Below are 20,023 nucleotides of genomic sequence, written 5' to 3'. Positions count from 1 at the left end.
AGTAAAACAAATTATTGGAGTGGAATAATGTTGTTGATGACAACTTTTTAGTTAAAGATGCTTATCTCAAATTGTATAATACTCATACTCTTTAAGAATCTATGTTGTTTAAAAACATTTGGTGTTGGGATGGCTTGGAAAGGATTAGATTTCATTTATGGAAAATTGGTCTTGGAGTGTTGCCTCCAAATGAGTTGAGATTTTTGCGGCATATCACAAAGGACATCATTTGCCCGTTGTGTAAAGATATAGTAGAAGATGTGATGCACACACTTAGAGACTGTAAATGGGTGCAACTGATATGGTGGGAACTTAATATGAATGCTAGATTTGTGTTCTTTAACCTTGATATGTCTAGCTAGCTTACCATGAATGTTTGCAGCACGAGAACAACACGAGAACAGAGGAAGAAGTGAAGTGGAGCATTATGTTTGGAACTATTGTTGATCGTATTTGGTCCAGAAGAAATGAATTTATCTTCAATAATAAGTGGACAAACACTCTAGGTCTGGTGTTGAGTGTTTGGAGTGGTGTACGTGATATAAGTCAAAGTAAGCTCACTCATATGGTATTAGCACCAAATGATGATAATGACAACCACAATGCTTCTCAAAGGTGGAAGAAGTTTTTGCAAGGTACTATAAAAAAATAATTGTGATGGCTCTTACCTTGCCTGGGCGACCCTTGCTGCTTGTGGTGTTGTACTCCGAAATGATAAAGGTGATTTTTCTAAAAATGTTTTCAATGAGACTTGGGCATTGTACTATTCTAGAGGCTGAGCTTTAGGTCATTCTATTTGATATGAATATGGCCTGTGATTTGGGTTATAAAGCAATTATTGTTGAAACTGATTATGTTGAAGTTGTTAATCTTGTGGAGGATCCAAGATATCGTGAAGGTCAATTTGTAGATCTTGCCTCTAAGATGATTGTGAAGACCAATGAAAATTTTACTTTTTGTTTCCATTGTTCATGTAGTGCCCCAGTCAAATACTATGACACACTTTTTGCCAAAAATAATTTAACCATTAATAATGATCAATGTTTCTATGATAGCTTACCTAATGTTGTTGTAACTTCCACGAGGATGGATGCAAATGTTGGTCCCTCTATTTTGAGTAATATATAATTTAGTCTTGGGTCTTATTGCCCAAAAAATTCAACAACAAAAAATATATTTCTTTTGTCTCACGATCATTGTTGTTTTAGATTGTTTTACATGTATAAAAAATAAAAAAAAAATGAAAAAAAGTAGTAACTTAATAAAATTAATCTTATTTTTTCATTAGTAGATTTTTTTATCAATAGTAATTGAAGACAATACTAAGAGATTTTTATGATATTCATGCACTTTATTTAACCAATTGAGTTAGACACATTTGATCAAAATTAATATTATATCACTATTAATTCATTTATAAATTTTATTGTTTATTATTAATATTATAAGGAATAAGTAGAAAAAGATAATTAATCTTACATTAAAAATTAAAATAATATTTATTTTGAGATAAATATTTTTTTCACGACAAGAGAGAATTCACATTCACAAGTATTCGTAATAAATGCTCCTGGACTTTGCTTGGCATTGCATATATGCGTTAGTTAATTTAGTGTTGACGTTTTCTTTGTAAAGTCATATTCATAATTATAATAAATATACAAATATAATGTAGATACACATTTTCAGTTGACAATTGATCACACGTTTTTCAGGTTTCATAATGCAATCAATTATAAATGGAAGATGATACAATACTTATATATTTTATTTAACTAATTGAGTTAAATAACTTTGATCAAAGTTAATATTATATCACTATTAATTCATTTATAAATTTTATTGTTTATTATTAATATTATAAGAAATATAAATAGAAAAAATAATTAATATTACGTTAAAAAAATTAAAAATAATTATTTTGAGATAAATATTTTTTTCACCACAAGAGAGAATTCACATTCACAAGTCTTCGTAATAAATGCTCCTGGACTTTGCTTGGCATTGCATATATGCCTTAGTTAATTTAGTGTTGACGTTTTCTTTGTAAAGTCATATTTATAATTGTAATAAAATATACAAATATAATGTAGATACACTTTTTCAGTTGAAAATTGATCATACGCTTAAGAATCAAGTGAAGGCATATAATAACTAATTTAAATAAGTTATACAGTATATATATAATTTACACGTACGGAGTTAACTTAACTAATGGTTAATATAATTAATCCTTTTGCATTGAAAAAAATTATTTAGATTTTGAATTCTATATAGGTACATAATTGAATTAAATAGTCTTGTAAAAATACTTGTAGTTTTAACCAATTTTTTTATATTAAAATCTTCGAGAAAATATATTTATAAAATAAATAATACATGCATCGTGCATGCCGTGTATAATAATTGTATTTGCAATTACTACATATATGCTTGCCTATCATTGAAGGAATAAAACATGCATGCCTTTATAGGATGAATAACACATGCACGTTTTTCAGTTTTCATAATGCAATCAACAATAAATCACACGTAAGTTAAGTTTCATTAAATTTTATTATAATATTTTTCTTAAAAGTTATATTTAAAATAATCATTTATTGGTTAACGCGAAATCGTGCTGGCCTATTAAAGTGGTGTCTCTCTGAGGCTTTGAAAAGCACCGTGCTCAGTTTGGTGAGGGTTTGAATCTCACCACTCTCCCTTCTGTTTGCAAAACTGCTCCTTCTGCCATCATCCGAGGATGTGAGTAAATTCTCCCATTTGTGATCTTTAATTTTCAGCATTATTTTTTAAAGTCTAATAGCTTTACTTTTGTACTTTAAAAAAAAATCTTTTTGTCTTTATTTTTCTTAACATCACCCTATATATACAAATACAAAGTAAATACATGAGAAGATCATGGTCGTACATGAGATAGCCTGAGTTTTTCTTTCTGTGTGTAGATTTGATTTTCAACGTTGATCTTAATTTTACAATCACCTTTTTACTTAAGGAGTTTCCCCACTTTCCCGATTCGACTTTGATTTTTTTAGTGTCGGAAACGCCTAGTATGTCTCTCATTTACCATACTACTCCTTTTCTACTTTATGCTATTTAATTTACAAGTCTTGATAAGTAGTTTCGTGTTCAATTTCCTTTCAAATGACAAAGGGGGTCACGTGCTTTGTTTTTTTTTTTTTTTTCAGTTCCTTAATTAAACTTAAATAAATAAGAACCATATTTGATCTTGTTGTCAGCTTCTTCTTTTGCTGTCGATAATTTGAATTAAATAATAATTATATTATAGTTATGGTCTTGTGGTAGTGTTTCTTATGCAATGGATAGTTATAAAGATAAACTTATTGTTAAAATCCTCTAATTTAATTTTGAAAAACAAGTATTAACATTTTACTAGCTCTGGTCTTTTTCTTTTTTTTTTTACAAGAAACAAGTGATAGTGTTGTGTTTTACACTATAATTTCTTTTTCTTATAAAAAGAATCCCAAGTAAAATTTACTTTGTATTTTTTTATGAAGATGTTAGTTAAGAAGTTAACAACAAATATCTTAAAGATATTAGTTAAGAAGTTAACAATTAATTTTTTTATATTAAAAATTAAAAGTATTTGAAAATTAAAGTATGGTATATTAATAATATTTTATCATCAAATTTTTAAAGGTGTTAAATAATTTATTTCACAGAAATTTTTATAAAACAAATATATTATTGTGTTTCTTATAATTTTTTATTTCTTATTTATATCTTCAAATTATTTGCTAAATCCCTTATTATTTTAAAAGTAATAATTAAGTAACTAATAAAGGCTTTTCATAATACATTTATAAGTCGTAATGTTGCAAGTATAAGTTTTATTACTTAAAATAAGTATTTTAAAAGTTATATTAAAATAAATGTTTGATCAATTAGCAATCATGCACGCCTATTAAATGTTATGTTTATGATTTTGATATCTTAGAATAATTTTTTTTTACTTGGTACAAAAAAAATTTAAGAAACTCATAATCATAATTCAACATAACGTGACAGTTAACGGATAATTTTTTTCATGTGATCATGCCTTTAATCCTTAGTTTGTGTGTATGAAAAAAATATATGTTAAAAATAATTAACTCTTTAAATAGATCTAATAGATTAATATTTGACTTTGGATTAAAGATACTTAGTTTTACATCAAAAACTCATAATCATAATATTAAGTGATGGTACTATTCAGGACCTAAATATAATCAATAAAAATAAAATTGAATCTAAATATAAATAAATATTAACTATTTTTTATCTTATTTAATAATTGTATTCCTATTATGTTTTTTATTTAATAAAACTTTATTTTCGATAAATTATTTATTTTTATTCTACAAGCTCTACTATAAAACATATTTTAGGAATTTTTTTTTGAATAAAATGGTATGAACGGATTCCTTAATCTATATTCTTGGTAGTTAAATTTACTTGGAGGGAGTATATCCGTGGCTTATTTATGTTTTATTAGAGAGAAATTAAAAAAAAAAAAATAGAGACGGGACATTGAGAATCAAAAGGCAGTGGCGCTATCGGTTGGCGTGAGCCATATACATAAGCAACCAAACCCACCGTTTTTGTCTTTCAGTTACATTCATTCATTCACTCCTTAACATAGCATTTTCTACCATTTACCAAAGCAAAGAGAAAAACAAGAGATGGAGTGGTGTGTGTCAATGCCAAAGATTGAACTGCATGCTCACCTTAATGGATCCATCCGAGACTCCACACTTCTGTAACTTCCTCTTCTTCAATTTCTATTTCTTTTTCCTCTGTCTTCCTCATCTTTATTATTATCATTATTATTATTATTGTTGTTGTGGTTTTTCTTTCTTTCAGTGAACTCACTAAGGCTTTGATTGGAAAGGGTGCCATTAATTTTTCCGAAGTGGAGCATATCATCCTCAAATGTATGTATGCTTCTCTTTTGTTTATTTTTTCCTGTTTGGTTTCTGCAAAAGACAAAACCGCCAACAAACATGTCCATCTCTGTGTTTTTCTATGCTTCCTCTTCTTGTGCTTAATTCTCCAACCTCTCTCTCTCTTTCAAATTTCAATGCACTTCATTTTCCTCTCTTCTTTTTAATTTTCAAATTTATGTGCTGACGTTTCATTTCATCACATCTTGTCTTAGCCTTTATGCCCTCTTGTTTCTATTCCAAACAAGACCACGAATTTCATCCCAGGATAAACATACTCACACAACCATCCATGAATTATCGTTTTAGCACCATTTAATGAAAAAAAAAATTTATCACACAACTAACTACCTACTTGGTTCTTTTGCATAACTGTTGCTGGATTCTGCTTTTTATTCTAATTCCTTTTTGTTTGTTGATGCTTACACTGGTGTGAATTATGCTGTTGTAATAAATACAGATAACCGTTCAGTGGAAGAAGTTTTCAAGCTGTTCGACCTAATCCACATTCTCACCACTGATCACAACACTGTTGCAAGAATTACCAGAGAAGTATGGTTGCTACATAAATTTTGTTTTTGCCTAATTTATTGCCTTTTCATTTGTGCAAGTAATAATAATACTTAAAAAGCAGGTTATTGAGGATTTTGCATCAGAGAATGTTGTCTATCTGGAGTTGAGGACTACTCCAAAGGTAACTGAATTTTGGAGCTTGGTAATTCAGGGTGTTCTTGTTGTTTTCCATTAATGACAATTGATTTTAACGAAGAAAATGTTTGTTTTTTGATTCAGAGAAATGATTCTGTGGGAATGAGCAAACGCTCTTATGTTGAAGCTGTACTGAAAGGTCTAAGATCAATTACTTCAGTTGATGTGGATTTCATTCCACATTGTGAAGATTCAAAGACTCTTTTTACTCCTGCACCGGCTATTGATGGACATGCGAGAAAAAGAATCTTTGTTAGGCTTCTCTTGAGCATTGACAGAAGGGAGACAACAGAAGCTGCAATGGACACTGTAAGATGAAATGTGCAATTAATTTGAGAACCTCACATTTTGTCGGGTGCTGGTTTTGAATGTTACAATTAATTACTGCAGGTCAAGCTTGCACTGGAAATGAGGCCTTATGGGGTAGTTGGAATTGACCTCTCTGGAAATCCAAGTATTGGTGATTGGTACATCAGCCTGATCCAGGACTCGAGTGTTGCAATGTATTTTCAATTTTGAAAATTGATTCTTGTTCTAACCCATTTTCAACTTTTGTAGGACCACATACTTGCCAGCATTGAAATTTGCTCGAGAACAAGGTCTTTATGTAACACTTCATTGTGGCGAGGTGGGCAAATTTAAAGCTCTTGTTTTGTTTGGTGTTTCCCTGACTTAGTCTTTTTTTTCTGACCTGGTGTTTTTAGTTACCTAATTCAAAGGAGATAAAAAATATGCTTGACTTTCGCCCCCAAAGGATTGGACATGCTTGTTTCTTTGAGGATGAACACTGGAGACAGCTAAAGTCATCGAACATTCCGGTCAGACTTTTTTGCCAACCTTATTAAAGTGAACTAGTAAAAGTGAATTATGATTGAAGTTAAAAGGAAAATTTCAAGTGTGAATTTGATTGTCACATCTGAGAAGTTACTCAAAGATAATCAATAAAAAAGGTTATGTTGTTACTGATCAACACTCCAGGGATTCTGATCGTTGCTAAGTTTGAATGCTTTATATAACATCACTTTTCAATTGCCTTCTAATAAAAAAAAAATCACTTTGCAATTTATAGCCAGCTATTTACATATTATTTATTTCATCTTCACTATTTTCAGGTTGAAATTTGCTTGACATCAAACGTTAGGACAATGACTGTTCCATCTATAGATGTTCACCACTTTGGTAGGTGCTTTTTTTATTTATAGTTGAAGTTGATGATCATAAATATAGAATCAATGGAGGAACTGCTTAACTTCACAAGCAAGAGGATTATAAATCCAAAGTGTCAAGGCATTTTATGCTATTTAGCTAGAAGTCTATACTCTTGGACATGGTTCATGCATAAATTCTAACATGTTATCATGGACTTATTCTCTTAACACTTCTAAAGTCATTTCAGATTTATGTAAAACTTTTATCAGAGGATCCTGTTCAAAAAACATCCTCTCTTAATCTCATGCCCTTCCTGATGCAGCTCATTTATACAACGCAAAACATCCTTTAGTCCTGTGTACCGATGACTCTGGTGTGTTCTCTACCTGTCTCTCCAAGGAATACAAAATTGCTGCTGATTCATTTGGTATGTTTCACTGTACTTTTGCAGCCAGTAATTGAAATTTGAAACTAATTGTGTTCAAAAGGGTGTGTTATGTGTTAGCATTTCTCTTTAAACTAATTGACTATGTTTTGCTGACTACATGCGTGATTGATTATCATATAGGGCTGGGAAGGAGGGAAATGTTTGAGCTATCAAGGAATGCTGTTGAGTATATATTCGCAGACAGCAAAATAAAGGAGGATTTAAGAAGAAATTTCAATTCAGTGGCAAAAAAATATGGAAGTGTAACCACAGTTTCATCTTGAATATCTGCATTTAGATATATTAATATTAGAGATTAGCTAACGATCATGCAGGGGATTGCCCCTTATCCTAGCTTGAAGTTGGCAATCGAGTCCTTCACGTGGAAAAAAGAATGTGTAAAGGGATAAAATAAGGGTGTAGGATTCACATTTGTTATGAGTATTTTTAATTCAAATCTGCAGCAATGTTGTCCTTTATTTTCTGATTTTGCACGTCACTCGAGGAGTTGATGAAAATTGTTCAATCAAGTGATTATTCTTCTAGGAGGTTTCGGTTGATGAGCCATACAGGATACGCCATTGTAAGGGTCAATGGTCACGTCATTGGATATATGCCGACCACAATCTTGGCTATTAATGCTGCAGTTACCACTTTCTTTTTTGGTGCCTTGCAATTTCCACTTTTAAATTTGACCATGACAATGAACATTTTTCCATTTTCCATTGTGCCATACGCGGGTCAACAGAGTGGGTTCGGTACATGTTGGATAAACACGAGTTTAATTATTGTGCATTCATGTTATAAATGCACACACGAGTTTAATAAGATAATAATAAAACCAATGAGATGTTATCATTTAACGGTCCAAACACATGGTAGGGACTAAAACTTGAACGGAGAAAAAGTTAGAGAATTTTGGTCAAGAAAAATTAAGAGACTAAATTCAGAAGTATCAAAAAGTTTCAGAAATTAAAAACATAGTTTATCCTAAAAGTTTTTATATGATGAGGATAATTACCAATATGATTATTATAAAATTATTAAACTTATTTTTTTTAGATAAAACATACTTATTGTATTTCATTCAAACCAGTGCATAGATATAATTGTGTATACGCTCAAAAATATGATTGCTAGTATACAAAAATATTTATATTGCAATTGAATGGTAGTATAAAAAAATATTTATATTGTTAGTATATTTTTAATAAACTTTAAGAATGGAAGTCAAAGTAAGTACTTTTAATAAAGTTGTATTGAGATTTTCTTTAAAACTCAACATGAATCAATGTACTAATTTTTAATTTAATTGCCTTTTGGTTCGATGGTTAGGTTAACGCTTAAATTTTTTTACTAAATTCTACTCAAGTCATGTTTTATGTTACTTTTATTAAATTAAAATATTGTTTATATTTGAATAAAAAATATTGATGATACTAATATTTTGACGAAAAAAAAATAGTGATTTGATTGGCTTGGGTTTAGGGTTTGATCACAAGATTGGGGTTGTGTTAATCTTAATTAAATAAAAACTAAGTTGACCAAAAGATTAAATTAGTGGGAATTGAAAAACTTTATAAGGATTACCATAAAAGAATAACTTTCTAAGATAGGATGGATAGAGCCTTCGAAGTATTATTTTTTTTTTAATGTAAATTAGTGTGAACCCATCAATGGATAGGAGCATCCTAATTAAGTCGGTACCCCCTTGACAATCTATGATGACCACACCAAAACTCACTAAAAGAAGGATAAAAAAAGGAAGAACAATATGAGGGAGACTAAGTCAAAACCCAGAAAAATAGCAAGGTAAACCTATAATTAGGGAGCGCTTATCCATTCTTAAGGGATTCAATCCTAACAAAAGATGGAGTGCTACCCCACCAACAACAAGAAACCCGAGAAACAAATATATATGGTTGACAAGCAAATCGACACATGTGTTACTCTGCCTATAAAAAGAGTTTTTATGTATCTGACATTAATATTAATATTGAAAAAATACTTAACAATTTTACTTTGATTAAAACTAGAGGAGGTTCAGTAACATAAAAATATAATTGAAATTAGTTTTGATAAATAAAAAAATGTAAACAGTTTCATATTAGTCTACTCTAGAATAAATGCTGTGCAAAAAAAAGAAAAGAAAAAAGTTGAATGACACAAAAAGGTTAAGAGAAGTAAGCTAGGAAAGTGTTGAGCTATACTATAATTTACCCAGTTACTCTCATTTATATATATAAAAGTAAAATTCTTGAAGTCAAATTACCAAAAAACAACTTGAAAAAAATTAGGGTTTTTTGGGAGATTGGGAGAAAATACGGGATTGGTCAACGATATCTTTGAAAGGGTGGGTAATTTTGAAGGGAAAATATGAAAAATGAAAATGTACAATGTTTTGTTTCATTACTCCTTGAGTATTATTATTGCATCGAAGTTTTTTTTTATATAAAAAAAAAACAGTTTATCTTCATTATTATCGTGGCCCAAAATATATATGCGTCTTCTTTGCCATTGCCAGTTGTTAAACGTATTGATTGAAAGTGACAACAGTCCTTTTGTGTTTTTGTAATGAATTATAACCTTTAGTTAGGTGTCATGGGACAGCTACTACTCTGTAAATGAGTTTTATGATACGCCTTGATGCTACGCTACTATCATCACAATAAGAAACACATGCGGATTTGGCCATCTTCCACCACACAGTGCAGATACATCAGTTCACACGATATTGTTTTCATAATAATAAATTTGATCATCTAGTTTTTTTTATATATAAAAAAAGGTGTATAATGTGAACTTACTTTTAATTTAATTATATATATTTGTATACTTTAGAACCCGAGTTTATTTACAAAATAACAACTCTCAGTAGTAGAATTGTAATATTACCCGATAACGTGTTTTTCCGTCGTTTAGACAAATTAAATGGACGGTAGTCAAAGTATTGAGTTGGAGATATAATTTGATCTTTGAAATTGAAATTATGACAGTCAAACTCAAACTTGTTTTTGTTTTGCCTTTTAAAATACGGCTTGGTTTGTATGACAAACAGAATCTATTCACGTCACAGTGATGGTCGTCATGAAATCTTGAGTATAATGTTGCGAATCGAGAAAATGATACTTCTTTATAATTATTTCAATATTGTTTTCTTTGTAAAATTTGTTACAAAACTACAAATAATCTATTCAAAATTAAGGTTATTTAAAAAAATATTTTCTATAGAATTTAAACCCTACCATTTGTAACATAGGAGTAGTAGATTACAAATATTTGTTTTCTGCCAAACAACTTTGCTTCGACCGTTCCCTGTCACACACAAATAGGATATTCTGTGACCGGACTCAAGACTTTGTATGTTGAGGTTGCCGGGTCCTCTTAGCTATTCTGGAACCAAATAGGATATTTTTTTGGAATAACTATTTTGCAATATAATTTTTTTATTCAAAAATACCTATTTCAAAGTAGGTTTTTAGAATAACATACTCTAAATTATATCCCCGAATAATAGGATGAGCACTTCAAAAACCTACTCTAGAATAGGTATTCAAAAATATGAAAAATAATATTCTAGAATAACTATTTTGGAAAAGTCCTTCTGGAACGGTAAAGGATGTGAAATGATAGGTGCAGATATAAATGTCCAATGGCCATAAGCCCGTAGCCCACATAAAGTTTTAGATTTAGAGTTCGAGTGAAAAATAGCCCACTTTCTAGGGCAATTTTTTTTTGTGTGTGGTTAAAAAGGCTAAGTAAGGTCCATTATGTGTTTACACTGATTTAGACAGTTTTAACTTTTAAGACATGTAAATAAGTTAAGTCAAATTAAACACTTAGTTCAAACTTGGCTTGAAAAAATAAGATATTTAAACTTGAGTTATTTATTTAAATAGAATTAAAACATGAACTTGTCTTATCTAGATCACTTTAAAACTTCCTTTTTTGATTAATTTATCAAATATATTCTTGATTTGTTTTTAAATTTATTAATATAGCATTTAATAGATATTTTCATTGAAATAAATATAAGAGAAAAAAGAATAAAATAACATTTTTGAATAAAAAAGCATGTAATGATAACTTTTAAGATAAAATTATAATTTATAAAGTATATATCTCCATTGTATAAGTTTAACATTTTTTACCCAAAAGATTGGCATAAGAGTGTAAGACCCATTTTCTATGAGTGAGAACAATCTATTTAGTGAGAAAATCCATGTTTGATTTTTACAGTGTACAAAATTATTTTGGATCAACGACAATCACGAACCATAAGCAAGATTAGTTTTTAACTCAGTAGATTGAGGGACACCTGTGATCTCTGACCCAAGATCCAAAAAAGATTATAGGAAAATTAAGTGTGGTGTGGTTTGGTTCGACTTAAATTATTTATGAAATCCAAATCAAACCAAATTATTTTTTTGGAGTTTGGTTCAGTGTAATTTTTGCAATTTGAAGATTCTACTAGTATGTATTAAAAAATGCTTAAAAAGTTTGCTATTAATTGAATAATAACTAGTTTAACCATCAAAATAGTATAAATGGACTTTATTTTTGTCAAACTTGATTTACCTCCCGATCCAACTCTAGATTAGCCAAGGTCCTTTTCTCCTGATGAATTAGAAGGTTAAGACAAAAATAAAGTAATCATTCAACATAAAAATAAAAACAACACATAATATTTGTTTCCAAGTTCCAATGATTAAATTTAAAAAGAAAAATAATAAAACAATATTCATAATGCTTGCTTTCAATTATGGGAACTTAGAAAATATATATTCAACAACAAAATACTAATTACAACAATGATTTCTATTGGTTCACAATGAATTTTGTTTGGTTCATTTTCCACGTATCAAACCGCGAATCAAACAGAATTATATAGTTTGAAAAATAAAAAAACCAAACCAATAAGCTTTGATTTTTATAAGATTTTTATTTTTTACGTCAATTTTCAATTTTATGCGAGATTTGATTTTAAACACCCCTAAATTTTAGTATCTACAAGCTACTCACGAGCTTTTAGTATCAATATCAAACATATAAAACTTAAGTTTGGTTCGTTTATATAATCAAATCCAAATCAAGTTGTTCAATTCATAAAACCTTTTGTTTTTATGACATTTTTTCTTAAATTAATTTTTAATATTATCAATATAGCATTAAAAATATTTTAATATTAGATGATAATATACAAATAAAAATATATAATTAACGTGTGATATGTAAAATTAAAAAACTACTGAACTATTACATTTTTGTAATCCAGTCAATAAAAAATTCATAATTTCTTGATTGCCAACAAAAATAAAATTTCAAAATTAATTTTAACGCTCTTAACAAAAAAAATTCATAATAAATAACAAAGATGAGTAACATTCTCATAATCAATTGATATAAATGAGTTGTTTACGAATCGTTAATATGAATTTGTAAAGTTTTAGTCCAACTCATTCAAGCTTATTCTCAATCTTAAATTTATTTATTTAATTAAATAAATAAACTTGAAAAAATTATAAATAATTCAACTAATTTGCACCTCTAGTTAGTTATGTAGACACAAATCATGTCTTGCTATAAAATTAATAGTTGATCTGATTCAAGGAAATGTCCTCTTGTGCTTCTGATTGATAGAAAAATTCCTTTTAAAATATTTCAAATATTAGGTAGGATAGAAAATCCAATATTTTATTTGAATTTCTCTTTTAATTTGATCAAATGGAGATAACAACTTGACTGGACAACATAGCAATAAGCCAACAAAAAACAATAGAACCCATGCCCAAAAAGGATCATCACAATAAAAAAATCGCCTCTCTAACTCTCTTTCCATTAGCCTAGGCATGAAAGGTGGAGAATAACTTTGACCTGACAAATAAAGAAAAAAAGTGAACCATTGAGAGTCGCGGGAATTTAAAGTTTGTATATTTTTTTTTTTAATGCGTAGCAAATGCAGAGGAATTTAATTTTAAGGTCACTGAAAACCCATTTCATATGATAAGTTACTAAAACAACCGTAACTCAGTTTGTTAAACTGTGAGTGTTGTAAATTGATATTTATCTTTAATTCATACTGATAAAAATATATATAATAAGTTATTCTCACTCAAAAAATTATGTCACTTATCATTATCAATAAATTTTTTAAGAGTTTTTCATTTTAGAAGAAAAAACATCTCAAAAACTCCTCTTTTTTAAAAAATTGTTTTTTTAAATATTTTTTTAACTAATTTCAAATGTTAAACCCATAAAAAGTGATCCAATAACCCAAATTAGAAACTACTACTAAAGCAAAAAATAAGCAAAGTTCTTATATCCTATGTGGTATTATGAGATTCATAAAAAGAAATCTAAAAATTGAAATTGAATTCTTCCACTGAACATGCTTAGTGGTGTCCACAAGAAATTTTGGTTAGGCAATCATCAAATCTATCACACTATTCAATAATGCACATGTGTTTGTGATGTTAAGCGCTAAAATTGCACCAATCTCTCTAAATGTTTCCACATATGTTAACTATTTAACAGAATACCCTAAAAATTTCTCAAAAATATGATCATCATGTTAAAAGTGCACATATGTCCGGAAAACAAGCTAGTTTTTATGAGGACACCGGGAGATCATGATAATTTCAACTTTTTAAAGTTTCAATTATGGGAAATTTCATGCTTTTGCTTTTCATAAAGCAATTCAGTATCTACTATTTAATAAAAGACCAAAAGATAGATGCTCCAAATTGAAAATTAAAAACCATTACACAACAAAGTTCTTCTCTTCATGTGGAAGCCTCACTCATATCAACAGTAAATTTATGCACTATATATAAAGTGTAGTGCCATAACAACTAGTGCAGTTGAAATGGCTGCTCCTGTTGCTATAGGAACAAGGGGCACTATTGGATCTCTAGTAAGGAAGGAAATTGAATACTTCACCAAGTTTGAGTTAGAGAGAAGAGCAAGTTCACAAAAACCTCAGCAACATTTTGTGGACATGGACATGGTTTCTGGCAGAAGCTATTCCATTTCAAGGCCTAGTTTCTGGGAGTTGCTAACAACATGGAAGAGGAGGAAGAGAAGAGGCACAAGTGGTTTTCTTCCAAAAATCTGTTCAGTTATAGAAGTAGCTGAGAGTAATAATCACTTAAACAAGACTGCTGGTTACAGCTACAGGATCCTCAGGAATGATATAACAACTTTCATCTCTAAGTGACTCTCTTGTTGTGTTAGTGTGCACTAGCCTTTTGAAAGGAACCAAAACTTGCATAATATTCATTTTATGCTTCATGTTATGTTGCCTGACTTGGGCAACTTTTTTTAATTTTGGGGTCATGCTTTTCTTTCTGTCATATCCCGTGTTTAATTTGCCTTTCTATGTGGCTTTTCTGATCTCAGATTCAGTTTAAAATCAGTGTTCTATATACATTTGGCAGATAGAATGTTTTTAACTGAGGAACATGCATTCATGTTGATCGGACAAAACAAAACTTAGATCCAATTCTTTAGGTAATTTTTGCGATATGTTTGGTTCAGTTAGGACTTAGGAGGTCTCCAAAGTATTCGAAAAATAAAATTGAAAAAGCTTCTTATCTGATTTTCAGTTGAATCTGATTATAAACTGAGTTTTGTCTCAATTTTATATTGAAACTCTTAGAAATGAAAGGAAAAGGATGGTTGTTTTTGCAAACTCCATTTGCAAAATAAAGTTCATTCAAACTTAAGTTTGCAAACGTTAATTTAAACATGCACTTGTTCTTCGATCAAATTTCAGTTTAAGCTCATTAACCTATGCTAATCTTTAGTGCAAACCTTTTGTTGAGAAATAACACCAAAAACACTTAATGAACTGTATCGAAGTTTTGTCTTTTCAGAGCTTAGTGTCAGATGTTCAAAATGAAATGAAATAGAAACTCAATATAATTGAGGAACATACGTTAATGTTGATCGGACAAAACTTAGATGTGGTTCTTTAGATACTTCTGATATAGCTCATTAACCTTTTATTATGCAGATTACTGATTATGATTGTTGAATAACATCAAAGCATTTAAGCAATTGTATCTAAGTTTTGTTGTTTTGGATCTTAGTGGCAAAAGTTCAAAGATGAAATGAAATAGAAAGATAAAATCCATATAACTTAATAAAAAAAGAAAAAAAAAACCCAGATGAAATAAAGGCAGCATCCTCATTTCAGTCCCACAAGGGAAGAATTACAGCCTAAAATTTAACTGTAGGATATGTTAAACCAGCAGAATTACAAGTAAGCAAGCACTTTAATGTTTCTACAACAATTTTTTTTTGTGTGCTTTACAATTTTGCAGTAATCCTAGTCTGTGGTCTGGTCAATGAAGCTACGTCCTCCCAGATCCAGCTGAACTTATAGCTCTAAAAGATTCAACATGCCCGGCACATATTACAGATTCACCAGCTATGTCCTTTTCTTCAACTCTGTGCACTGCTAGATGTGCAAGAGCCGTCACAACGTCGTCCATGTAAGGTCGTGTGTCAGGTTCCTCTTGGAGACACATTGCTGCTACTGCAAGGGCTTGAAACAGACCCTTCACAGGGAACTGACCTTTAAGCAAAGGATCAGCCATTAGAGTGAACTTCGTTCTGTCCTTAAACAAAGGTTGTGCCTGCAAAATGAAAAACATGGACAACCATAAATTTCATTTTCCAAGACTAATTGTAATTGACATCAATGCTTCTCAAACTAAGAAATTATTGTATTGCACGGCTACTTGTCTATATGGTATCATTGAATCTCATCATGACACATAACTGAGTCTTTCAATTTACAAGAAAGAATTAACAAAACTCAGGCTATGTGTTGCATGGAGATCAGAACCATGGGCATGTATCGGTCATGAACTATATAATAATTTCTCCCTCAAACCACATAAATCTTTTAAGGAAAACAAAGTTCAAAACAAAAAAGTATGTTATGTAACATACCCAGTCAATCAAGTTTTGCTCTTCTGTGCCTCTTGCAGTGTCAAATACCCTCCTACCTGTGATTATTTCCAAAAGCACAACCCCAAAACTATAAATATCTGACTTTGTGCTAAGCTGACCCGAAGCAGCATACTCTGGTGCACAATAACCAAAAGTCCCCATCACCCTAGTTGCCACATGCTCCTCACCTTCTTTTGGACCAATCTTAGCAAGTCCAAAATCAGAGAGCTTTGGATTAAAATTTTCATCTAATAGTATATTAGATGATTTAAAATCACGGTATATAATAGCTGGATCTGCACCGTTATGCAAATATTCAAGTCCTCTAGCTGCTCCCTCTGCTATTTTCATTCTATTCTTCCAATCCATAGGCTCCTTATCTGCACCTATGTCTGAGATAAATAAACTCTAGTCAGTGTTGCATGCCCTACACGTGTTTCAGTAAAATTTAAATCCACAACCAGAATGTTTTTGGCGATCATACCTAAAAGGTGATTTTCCAAACTCCCATTGGACATGAATTCATAAACCAAAATCCTATGTTGGTCTTCTGCACAATAACCAACGAGCTTCACAAGATTTGGGTGTTGCACCATGCTCAACATCAAAATCTCTGCAAAAAATTCTCGTGTTCCTTGCGCTCCTTCCCTGTTCAGTACCTTCACAGCTACAGTCTGAACACCAAATATATTACATGAGAATTTCATAACCTTGTAAAACGCTAAATATGCTATTAGATTATTAAATATGGGTGTGTTTGAGAGGGTATCAAGAAACATACTTGATCAACACTTTTTAAGAATCCTTTGTAGACATTCCCGAATCCACCTTCGCCAACCAGGCAATCAGAATTGTAGTTGTTTGTAGCTTCAGCAAGTTGTGCATATGTGAATACTTTGACATCGTTTTTTGCTGATCCATATTTTCTTATCTCTGCATCTATCCGTCTTTGCCTGCTACTACCTGCAATTAGAGATCACCTAGTTATTACACCAATGATCCATTCACATTTACATTTGAAGCCTTGGATTCCAATATGAAATTTCATGCATGTTGCTCATGTAATAAGGAAATTCATTGCTATGCAGTTAAATTAAAAACTATATAAGTATTAATTGTTCATGAACCATCTTTATATAAAGAAAAGAAAAATGTTGGGCAGGGTGGCCTAATCTCCTAAGCCAGATCACATTCAAGAGCATGACATAAATTGATATAAATAAAGGGTTAAAAAAATAAAAAGGATAAAAAATGGATTTGTTTTCAAGGTATAATGAGAAGGGAATCATCATGCAACATTTAGACAGAATTAGAAAAGACAAATAATGTATGTAATTATCAATGAACCATACAACATACCTGTTTTATGTGACATAACTGAAGCCAATGATTTGAATGTTCTCCTTCCTTTGGAAATTTTTCCGGCGGATGCATTTGAAGAGGATGATTCAGCCTCTGACTTACAGCATGGGAAGCAACCCATTTTAATCAAACTTTGGTGATGGTGCCTGGTCTGGCCCTTTATTACAAATCCTTCAAGAGATTTGTGATTGGGCACCAACACAATAAGCTCCACCACAGTTTGCATGTAAAAAGGATGGAGGAAAAAACATAATTGATGGAAGGTACGACGTGGCTTAATTTCTGGAACTGTGAAACTGTAAGTTGTTTTTATTCGGTTCAATACTAGAATAATCTGTTTTATATTTGTGTCTAACGAGAATAAGAGTACTTAATTTAGTTTTGGACATCCAAATGGATTTTTCCTTGACATTAGTTAATCTTATCTGGTTTTATTTAACACAAAAAAAAGGAACTAGGGGCATCTTATCTGGAACATAGAAGAAAAAAGACGAGGACAACCTTTTGCCCTTCTTTCTTTGTCTTATATATCTTCGTTGCAGTAATTGACCTTATAGATTAGAAAATTTAGTAAAGTAGAAAATAAGAACGCGTTAGATGCAAATAAGGTAAATTCATTCTATTCTTAAATCTTGGGGACAAGAATAGTTTATTTCATTTATTTTAGTTGCTGAAATGTGTCCCTATACTTTTGTAGATAAGATTAAGATTAATCTAATCCCAGTTTGAAGTGGCACTATTCTTACAATTTTTTTTCTTCCTTTTATAAGTTTATTTGACTTTCTTTTTAAGTATCTGTATTTAGTTGGTACCTAGGCCTGCCGGAAAAACTCCTCTCAACTTGAGGTATCATTTGAGAGTTTTTATTTAATGTTAGAATAAGATTATTTTTAGAGGCTTTTTTTAAGCCTCCTTTTATTATTGCTGTAAAAAAGAGCCTCCTTTTATTAAAAATAAAAAATTATTTTGTTGGTGGTTCCGTGTATTATTTTCTGTTTCTACTAACTCGAATTCAAATATGCGTGTGTTTTTTACATGACGTGTACATACATGAAACCTTAAACATATGTTATTTTATGAAATCTGCAAATACTTAAAAGAATTTCTCCCCTCACTTATTAAACTGAATAATAAAACCACTGATAAACATATTTGGTTGTGAGAATCGCCGACTTAATGGAGGGAGTTTAAGTAATACATGGGGGTTTTAGGTTCATATCTTATTGTCATCTTTGAATATATATATATATATATATATATATTTCATTGTCTATATGATAAAAATATGCGTGATAAACGTAAATATTTGAAGTCACTAAAAGAAACTTCCATATTCATCGCATGTGTATAATTAATAATAGTTTAATTAAGTTTTTTAATATAGTCTATTTTTAAAAAACTACCTAACATCCATTTTTTTCTCTGAGATAGCTGAAATTTTTTTTCATTTCATTTTAGTACATATCGTTAGTCAATATCCGTTAAGTGATGACGTGATAGATGAAGTGTCACGTCATCACGCTTACTCACTAAACACGTAGACACATGTGCATCCATGTCATTAATTTTTTTTTTTAATTTTAAAAAATTGAAAGCCAAAAAACGAAGGTAGCACCATCCGTGGTGGTGCGGGAAGAGGCATTGCCGCCAAAAGACTTACCATTGCAAGCGATAAATCACAACATAAAAGGGTTCTCTCTCACCCTGCGTTAGTTTCGTGTGTTGAGAAGCACAAAGAGGCAGAGATTCAAGGAAGTGCAGTTGACATTGAAGCCTTGGATTTCAAGCCTGAGGACGATGACTTGATGGATGAGGAGGGCACCCCCGACGCTGACGCTTCTCTGCCTCAACCTAAGCTTAAATTCACCTTCACCGCCATTGTCGCCCCCAAAAAGACCAAGGGTTGTGAATTCCGGCAGGATACCGATGCCAACTGTGACACTCGCCTCTCTGACTCTGACTCTCTCACCATCGAGGGCGGCCCTGGCCGTCAAAGATGTTAGTAATCCCTTTGCCCTCGTCCCTCTTAGGGTTAGGGTTTTGTCTTTTTTATTTATTTATTTAATTTAATAACCATTTCAATTTTATTTCTCTCACTCCATCCACTAAAGGATGGATCATTTTGGTCATTGACGTGCACGAGGAAGCGCAAGCGAATGATTTGCAAAACGCCTTTGGTGAATATGGAGAGATTAAGAACCTGCATTTGAATCTCGATCGTCGCACTATTTTTGTCAAAGTAACTCTTTTCATTCCTAAGTTGCTCTGGCACCGCCCCTTGCACCACCACCAACAGTGCTGCCTCCCTTTTTTGGCTTTTAGTTTTTTAAAATTAAAATAACAAAATGGCATGGACACACTTGTGCCTACGTGTTTAGCGAGTAGACATGATAAGTGACACTCTGTTTGTCATGTCATCACTTAACAGGTACAGACGACAAATACTAAAATAAAATACAAATTTTTTTCAAATATC

General features: G+C 30.9%; 4 protein-coding genes across 4 annotated transcripts; 3 read left to right on the top strand and 1 right to left on the bottom strand.

The window, feature by feature from the left end:
* Nucleotides 1-2,628: 2,628 nt before the first annotated feature.
* LOC114377437 (adenosine deaminase-like protein) lies at nucleotides 2,629-7,895 on the top strand. The gene is made up of 12 exons (XM_028335939.1): nucleotides 2,629-2,745; nucleotides 4,665-4,759; nucleotides 4,864-4,934; nucleotides 5,404-5,495; nucleotides 5,578-5,637; nucleotides 5,736-5,960; nucleotides 6,042-6,118; nucleotides 6,210-6,279; nucleotides 6,356-6,469; nucleotides 6,764-6,830; nucleotides 7,123-7,227; nucleotides 7,369-7,895. The coding sequence occupies exons 2-12, from the start codon at nucleotides 4,683-4,685 to the stop codon at nucleotides 7,509-7,511; spliced, it is 1,101 nt and encodes a 366-aa protein (XP_028191740.1). The 5' UTR covers nucleotides 2,629-2,745; nucleotides 4,665-4,682; the 3' UTR covers nucleotides 7,512-7,895.
* Nucleotides 7,896-13,994: 6,099 nt separating this feature from the next.
* Nucleotides 13,995-14,686, top strand: LOC114373883. The gene has a single exon (XM_028331453.1). The coding sequence runs from the start codon at nucleotides 14,093-14,095 to the stop codon at nucleotides 14,441-14,443; it is 351 nt and encodes a 116-aa protein (XP_028187254.1). The 5' UTR covers nucleotides 13,995-14,092; the 3' UTR covers nucleotides 14,444-14,686.
* Nucleotides 14,687-15,396: 710 nt separating this feature from the next.
* On the bottom strand, nucleotides 15,397-17,967 carry LOC114373882 (probable serine/threonine-protein kinase PBL23). Its single transcript, XM_028331452.1, has 5 exons — nucleotides 17,545-17,967; nucleotides 16,967-17,148; nucleotides 16,670-16,859; nucleotides 16,186-16,577; nucleotides 15,397-15,866 (listed from the first exon to the last, which is right to left on the bottom strand). The coding sequence occupies exons 1-5, from the start codon at nucleotides 17,771-17,773 to the stop codon at nucleotides 15,582-15,584; spliced, it is 1,278 nt and encodes a 425-aa protein (XP_028187253.1). The 5' UTR covers nucleotides 17,774-17,967; the 3' UTR covers nucleotides 15,397-15,581.
* LOC114373282 (RNA-binding protein Y14-like) lies at nucleotides 17,804-20,000 on the top strand. The gene is made up of 4 exons (XM_028330782.1): nucleotides 17,804-17,845; nucleotides 19,143-19,543; nucleotides 19,648-19,842; nucleotides 19,976-20,000. Exons 1-4 carry the CDS (start codon nucleotides 17,804-17,806, stop codon nucleotides 19,998-20,000), a joined length of 663 nt encoding a protein of 220 aa, XP_028186583.1.
* Nucleotides 20,001-20,023: the final 23 nt, after the last annotated feature.

This window comes from Glycine soja, chromosome 11 (assembly GCF_004193775.1).
Source record: "Glycine soja cultivar W05 chromosome 11, ASM419377v2, whole genome shotgun sequence".
Taxonomy (NCBI): Eukaryota; Viridiplantae; Streptophyta; class Magnoliopsida; order Fabales; family Fabaceae; genus Glycine; species Glycine soja.
This window is presented reverse-complemented; position numbering and strand designations above follow the sequence as displayed.